The sequence below is a fragment of the Papilio xuthus genome, unplaced genomic scaffold (assembly GCF_000836235.2).
Source record: "Papilio xuthus unplaced genomic scaffold, Pxut_1.1 DF827542.1, whole genome shotgun sequence".
Classification (NCBI taxonomy): domain Eukaryota; kingdom Metazoa; phylum Arthropoda; class Insecta; order Lepidoptera; family Papilionidae; genus Papilio; species Papilio xuthus.
Window position 1 is genome coordinate 1,499,646 of NW_013531107.1, and position 8,642 is coordinate 1,508,287.

At 31.3% G+C, this 8,642-nt stretch overlaps 1 protein-coding gene across 1 annotated transcript; it reads right to left on the reverse strand.

Moving 5' to 3' along the window:
- Positions 1 to 1,410: 1,410 nt before the first annotated feature.
- On the reverse strand, positions 1,411 to 6,453 carry LOC106119207 (papain-like). The gene is given in 2 exon segments (NM_001311944.1): positions 1,411 to 1,474; positions 6,013 to 6,453. A coding segment is annotated over 1 exon segment (402 nt). The 5' UTR covers positions 6,448 to 6,453; the 3' UTR covers positions 1,411 to 1,474; positions 6,013 to 6,045.
- Positions 6,454 to 8,642: the final 2,189 nt, after the last annotated feature.

Consider the following 8,642-nt stretch of genomic DNA (forward strand, 5'->3'; position numbering starts at 1 on the left):
ACGCATAGCCAACATAACAAGTTGGAAGTTGGAACTTATTTTTAGTCCAAAGACTCTGTTTTATGAGGAAGTATAGTCTCAACTCAAATCAGATTAACGATAAATATGTTGTTGTTGAAATAGTTCCTATAGTAAAAGATTGAAGTAGTGACGTGCTGTGTATTTTAAAACAAATAAAAATGTATTTATTATACCATCACCGCTTCGTTTGGAAATACACATTAGATATTGATAGTCATAGATCAGATAAATTACAGTCCAAGGAAATGGAAGTAAAACTTTCATAGAGTTATAAACGTTTACACATGGCTTCATAAGAAAACAGCCACTTGACATAGATGCGTATATAAAATATAGGCAAGTCGTCGAGTGCTATTGAGGCAGCATACGTAAGTAAATCGAAATCCTTTCCGTTTTGTAACATTTTCATCGAGTAAACATTTCGCTGGGAAGTTGCTACTGTACAATTATCTTAGGAGCCATGTCAATATTCACGCATGGTCGTTCCTTTTGAGACGTTCCTCGCCGACGAACGGTTGAGCAGTCACTACGGCTTCACGGCCCAACAAACTTCTTACATATGTTTCTATTTACCTTCTTACTTTTCCTCGTAGCACATTGTACATTTCATACAAGCATATTTTACAGAACGCTCGATATATTTATTATTATACTTGCATACTTTTAAGTGATAGAAAAGCGCCTAAATTTATTGATTAGCAAACATTTGTTGATGCACGAAGCGTTACGTAAGTTATATGTTAGCAGGTCGTACGTTTAATTTACTATTTAACTGCAAGTTCCCGATAAACTCAAAAACTGCTAACTCGCCATATTTGTTTCAAATAGAAATACCTTCTATCTGAGATAAAGTTTAGTTTAGATTTTCTGACCAGCTATCTGCGATGTGTTACTTTATAATATCTTTTTTCACCCTTAAAATATCTCTACAATTTGCATTGGAAATGTTCGCACGGACGAAGCTGTTACCAATTCACATTCAACCATTGTGCAAACATTAATGCAACACTGAAATATTACACGAAGCATATACAGCATAATTTACATATAAATTTTGTACGTATTTCTGTAATAACCCGTGGACCGCCGACGCTGTCGCCAATGCCGACGCTCTCGGTTGACACAAGTAACAATGTTACCGGGACTTTGTGGTGACGGGGCTAGAGGAACTCTGTTATGAAGGCTGTAATAGCTCTCCCCAGTTTCCAGATGCGGGAGAGTTTAATAAAGCCTATTCGCGAACAAGGTATTGTTGTATTCAGAAACTAAGTTCATTAGCGACTAGCTAGTTTCGAAAGCGTACAATGCAACCTGAATCTACGTCTTTAAACTTTACATACAATATACGTAGCGTAAATACTAAGGGATTTTAAATAAAAAGCAATTAAGTATGTTTAAAAGTATTATTATTTTCGAATAATCCGTAAAAAGATTCCGCTTACCGGTCACCAACCTGAAACAAAAAAATGTTATTATATAAATGTATGAAATTGTTCCAAACCCTTTTCAATAGCGGTCAAAAAGCACTAGTTAAAATGTATTTCGACATACATATGTATGTGGCTAGGATCTCGAGCGGGATAAATCACAGAGCAGGCGTTATGCACATAACTCTTCGCTACGGACCTCTTGACATTAGCAGGGTCTGTCCCCTGTCACGGATAGTAATCTTGTAACTAGAAATGACTTCACATTTATAATTTAAACATGTTTATCAAATGCTTTCGTATTTTAACCTTAATTTAAATTTATGTTTATCTTACATATTATACACTAGCTGTTGCCCACGACTCAGTCCGCGCGGAATTAAAAAAAATATATTGGTCGCATGTTATATAGCCTAAAATGTTCCTCTATGAATGGACTATCCAATAAAAAAAGAATTTTTCAATTCGGACCAGTAGTTCCTGAGATTAGCGCGTTTAAACAAACAAATTCTGCCCTTTTATAATAAAATATTAGTATAGATTATATTTTATTATATATTAAAATCAGGATTCAAGCAGAAATACATAAACTCCTCAAGTGATTATTAAATTTTTATATATTATTAAAAGGTCAAAAATGTAATAAATAAACTAATATTGTAATTTAATAATATGCATTTTATATGTGAGCATAATAAATCAGAGATAATGTAAAAAAGCTTTATGGTATTTTGCTAATTTTATACTTTTTTTATCTATCCTTTTTTAATGTAGTTAAAATCTTGTTTTTAGAATATCATGGATTACATAATTGGTTTCGGAATTCGATACCAACTAAATATAATCTATAATTTAACAACTTTATGAGTAGCGTCTTATGGTAATAGGCGAACAGGTCGTTATTTTCTTATATTAAGAAGACAAATATATAATTTAAAAAGTGCGTCAACGTTTCACCTTTACATCGTAGACTTTGTTAATTAATTTCTATACTAAATAAATTTATGCGCGAATACGCAAATGTTTTTCATTCCAGTCAATTCTTAAACAAATCAAGTTGAGAATGTGTACATACATTAGAGGAAGTTTGAAAGTAGCGCCAGTGAAAAGGTTAGCTTTGTACAGATTACATCATGCTGAGAGATGATTACATAAGTAAGAAATACGAGATTGAATGAAAATTCAGATATGACGGTTGATAGAGTTGTATGGAGGAGTAGTACATACCGACCCTGAATAGGGACAAAGGCAGGTTTATGATGACTTCTTAAAAATATTCATCAATGTACAAATACCAACACTAATATACTAGTACTAATATACGTTTTCAAACTTCCCATATGACACAAAAAATAACCAGCAACATTCTAGGCAATTAATACTAGGGTTGCCACGAAAGGATCATCATCAGCTCACTATACGTCCCCACTGATGGGCTTGGTGCCTACCCTATGTCAGGTGTGCCTAGGAAATAGTTATCCACACTGGCCCAATGCGGGACACGAAGGGTTGATAATCTTTATTAAATCTCATTATATCATCCTAGCTCGTAGTACATTTATTTATTATTGCTTTATATTAATACTTATAATTGAGATATATCAAATATTATAAGTTTAATTAAGAATTTGAGTGATAATATACAAATATATAATATAAAATATAATAATGCCACTTGTAGTAAGTTTCGAACAATGAGAACATATCCAAAGCGCAGGGACGAGATTGCGTGGAAAGGTTATCATTGGGACCTAATTTAATTCATTACGCGCCCGCCCCGCTCCGACCCTTTCTCAACAAAGCGTAAATGACCGAAAGCAAAATTCCGATGAAATACTATAAATGTAATGTAAAATCATAATTGTGCAATCAAATTCTGAGTAAAAAGTTGTTGTTGAAAACCACAATTTAAGTAGAATTTTCTTTTAAAATTGTTGTTGTTGGTATTATGGTAAAATGAACTTTTTATTTTATTAATTGCATATTTTACTAATTGTTATCTATACAACTATTTTATTTAAATTCTTAAACCGAAAGCTTATTAATATAACTTTTCATACTTCGGTACTAATATCATTTTTGCTTTAATTCATTTTTTTTAAGCGTGCAATCATTAGTTGATCCGACGCCCATGGACATCTGCAACACTAGAGGAACTTCAGATGATTTTAATTTGGAACCTCTGAATATGTCATATTTTTTTATATGAGAAGGGGGCAAGCGAGCAATGAATCGCCTAAAATTTTTTGATCCGACGTCCATGGCCATCCGCATCGCCAGAGGAACCGCAGATGCGTTGCCGGCCTTTAAGGAAGGTGAAATTATAAGGAAAAAATGTTAAATGAATGGGAATAATTATAAGAAAAACTGTCCTTACCTACACTATATGAGTATAAGTTAAACACATATTCATAATAGGATTTGTGGATAAATATGTAAAAAATGTTAGAAATAAATTAATTTAACAGACTTATCATGTATTTTAGCAGCTATTATAAAACTGGATAAAAACACGTGAAAGATATATGTTAAAAAAGACTCAACACGTGATATTTAAACAGGATTTTCCAACAATATTATAAATGCTAAAACCTTTTATTAATAATTATTGTAATTTTATCAGTTTACGATATCCGCAACAATAAAATATGACCTTGTATAAAAACCTGTTCTGCATAAATATACAACTTCAAAGAAAAATATTTTAATACAATAATATGATCGTCGTTGCTTTTGAATGGTCGCAAAAACAATTAAAGAAGAATTTTTTATCGCCGTTAAATTTTTATTTGTCATGGAATCTCGTCTATACTGCTTCAAATCTACACATTTCATAAAATAGGAATCCATATGTAATAAATTAAAAAAAAACATCGTATAAACGATATAATTAGGTTTCGTATTATAACAATTTTAAAATTTCTGTCTGTCTGCAAATAGACGTTTGTTTGAGTTCTCGCCGAAACGGTTGAACCAATTTTGACCACACTTTAAGTGGAAGGTAGCTAAACTACGCGGGAACTTTAAAGGCAATTTTTTTTATATAAATCTGTACAATCATCAGTTCTCGAAAAGAACTCGATCACATTTAATAATAAAGATGAAAGTTTTATAAATTTAAAAACTATAGAATCACACTTATATCTCATTCAATTTGAGTATCTTACATTGAATCACCTTAGTACATGGTCTTTATAAATTCGAACATTTCGAATAGCATAGTTCTAGTATATATTTTCTGTTTTATTCAATGAACTATATCAATGGTGTCAAACAATAATCCATGATACAGGTATCCCATAAATTAAATTTAACCCTTGACTGAACAGTTTTGATAATAGTACCTGCCAACTGATATATTAGTTCCGCCTTAAATCCAACGCCTAAACAAATATTTGCTTTTACGGGACAATTAATATTTTCAGGACATGGGTTCACGTTAGCTTTATTCGTGTTAAGCCCGAGTTAAACCTGACACGGAATAAAGGCGAAAAGGTTTTATGTTGCAAACATACGTGCATATAAAATTATTTTAACTTTTTATATATGTTACGTTAAAAGATATATGATGACGTTAAAAGGTATATTTTGAGTTATGTTTTGTTACATATACATACATTTTTACATCATGTTATTAGATATAAATAGCTAATTATAAAATATTATTTATTTAAAAATTGAATTACATAATTACGTACAATTACATTATAATGAACATATTAAAATTATAAATAGCCACTTCTTAAGTCTAGAATTATTTCAAGGTGCTACAAAATTTTTAAAATAAAAAAAATATTTATAATTAAGAGTTATATTACTATTCATTGATCGTGTTATTTTGTACCGGTTAAGTTTTTTGTTGCATAACCACAAATCAACAAATGGCAAAGTAATTCCAAGCGAGTCAAACTTGTTTACTGTCTAGTCGAAAACCATTTGAATTTTGTTACAAAAAACCTGACAATGATTCAAGTTTGTATGTGTGATTAATCAATGAAAATGAGTGGTCTCCATTACAATATTCAAATTAAGATATTTGAAAATTTGTATGTAATTTCTATCAAATTATGTTTGTAGATAATTTATTGTGAGTTTTAACTACGGAAACAGGTAAAACAAAACGAATCATCAACTCCCTGATATTTAAGAACATGAGATGATAACAGGCGATTTGGCAGTAGAATCCCATCGTTAACTTAACACTTAACGATGCACTTTTTATACGAACAAAAACTGTAAAAGATTTTTTTATCTTTTTAAAGCGACCTAGGATCGAGCAAGATGCAGTGCATTTTTAATAGTCAAAAACTCTGATGTGAGAATTAAGATGACGAATCACATAAATAAGCAAGAAAAAATAAAATAAACAAGAAAAATTTATAAATAAATTACGAATAAAAATATTATATTATCTCACATTATCATATCATATTCATGGTATATTCAAATGTTTAATTAACTATTATAAATACCAACATTAGAACAATCATGTAAACGTGTTAATGAAGATGAGAAAAATATCTGTAGATTTGAAAAGGTGCAGGGTAGAAAAACCTTTTCTTACCTTTACTTTGTCGTTCTATAACTGATGTACAATTTAGTTCCCGCCTTCACTCCCGCCATAAAAAGATTCCATTTCTTTTTTGTCTAAATCAGTGAACATGTTAATATCGCTTACGAATCCTTTACTTTCTGCATTAGTCTGAATGATATCTCTTAAATTAGTCCGGAAATTTTCAAAATGCCTATTTCTATCGTTTTCATCTTTATATGCTTTATTGTAATCTTTCACGAATTTCTCGAAAAGTTGTGGTGCTTCTTTCAAATCGTATTTAGGTTTTTCACTTTCGTAGTTATCTTCTAATATTTCAGTGTCTTCTGATATTTTTTCTGCTCTATCTTCGCGGTACTGATAATAATCATAAAATGCTTCGCCATTATATTCCATAGCCGCTACGGCACTGATTGCTACTAATGTTATTAATATTAATCGCTTCATGGTTTCAACTCACGATGTGTCTACTTCACGTATCATGAACATCTGTCTGATGACTACGCTCAACGCGACCTCGAAAACTTGTTTGTGTTGTTATTCTTATAAGCGTTACAAATCTTTGTTTTTTATTATCTACGTGCGTGCAGAAAACAAAATAGAAGTTAAAACATCTTTTACTACCTTTGTTTGAAAATTGTAATATTTTTCTTATCTATGATAACGCAGTTGTTTTAGATTTTAGATTAGTAGACTTTTACTATTATCAATATTCTAACACAACAATATCCTAACATTACAAATATCTTAAATAAAAATATCTGGCCCTTGCCTCGTAACTAAAATTAAAAGTAAGGGAACATTGTATACCAGATATAAATTGTAGAATAAGAGTCTGACAAGAAGCGGCGATAGCAAGTTTACATAGATGATTCTCGTAAAAGATACGAACAAAAAGAATCTAAATTATATTTTTTATTGTTACATTTTAAGGTTCAGCCAGTGTGAAAGCGGCTTAATGGTGAAGATAAAGAGAAAACAAAGCTTATCAGAGGGCAACTGTAGGTAGGTCGCGCACAAAGCCCTTGAATTACGCGACGTCCCGACTTGGCTCGCTCTTATCTGTCAACAAAATTTCCACCTGAACTGGGTACTTATAGGAAGGTAACTGTCGGCTGAGGCAGACGCGTTTATGAAAGCTACAGTTAGACTTAATTCTTATGGTAAAATTTGTTATCGCAAATCTTAAAAGATTAGATAAACAAAACTTATTGACTAAGTTAAAGTGCTTCGCTTATTCGCTGTATTTGTTAATTTTATAAAATTAAACAGCACAATTTTTGATAAAAACCTTTTTGTTACTCTGTTTATGTTACGTAAGCCAATCGACTAACACGTATGACGCATAGAAGACAGTATTATAATAATCAAGACCTCTGTGTGGGCAAATATTATGCGGTCATCACTGTTTTCAAAAGTAATAAATAAGCAATTATAATGAGTATCCATTGATGATAGGTTATTTGTTTGAAATGTACTAAAAATATAATAATAAAATAATTATTTAGGTAATTTAATGCCTAATAAATGATTTGCCTTAGTTCCAGACAAATAATTGATTTTATATTAACATGTTTTTACATATGTAGACTTAAAATGTAGATGTTTCATACGACTTATATGTCAACTTACTCCGACATTACCCTTCTAATAAATGTAAAAGTTTTATGTAAACGACACCGTTCAGGTCGGCGTCCGTCCGTCTATTGCACAAGTTTAGTAATAAATTAGTCAGTTAGGCTTGTTGGACTCAGATAAGTGGATCAAAGTAAGGATTACCTTGTTTCTGGCGAGTCACAGTTGCTACTTATGAAACAGACATAACCAAGGTTCATGCGCCATTGTCCCTCATGTTAAAACAAATATGAACATCGGGTCTTCTTTACGTTATAAATAAGAATTGTAGAACATAATTATATTATAATATATTTTGAAAAAAAAAGTATGACACGTAAATTAAGTAATTTAATGCTCAAAGCCTTAAGCCTTTTGACATGTTAATTCTCAGCATACAAGACACGTGGAGTTATGTAATAAAGAAAGGGTACCACCCAAAGGGTAGCCAACGTCTTCTTAAGATTTAATTATGAGGGTACATCCCGTACATTGGCCTGTTTGCCCAATTATCCAAACATCCTTTAAGTAAGGTGGCCTCGTAAAAAGTAAATAAGGGTCTAATAGCATCTCCAAGAAAATGGAATTAATTTCTTGCTCAATGAGCCAAATTATGGTATTGTGTTACAGAATAACATCAAGGCGAGAAACAAAAGAACACTCTTTGCTAACAATCCTGCGTTATGTTTCGGAACACTTTTATAATGTTAATATTGTTAGAAATATCATGAAACCAAATCTTTTTGGCTGGTGTTTTTGCATAAGTCTTCATGTTCAGTTGGGATAGGTAATGTGACTACAGTCAGTCGAGTTTTTTGGTGTTTTAAGTAACAAAACGTGTTACTTTGATGTTACTTAAGTTTCTAAACAAATTATGTTTAGACTTTTTATGTCCGTACTTATGCAGAAAACGAGACTCAAATATAGCGTTAAAATGAACTTTTTTCTGTATTCTTTGTTGTTCCTTAACTTTGATCACATATACCTTTGAATTGGGTAGTTCGTTATTGTTTCGTATCCCATGTTAT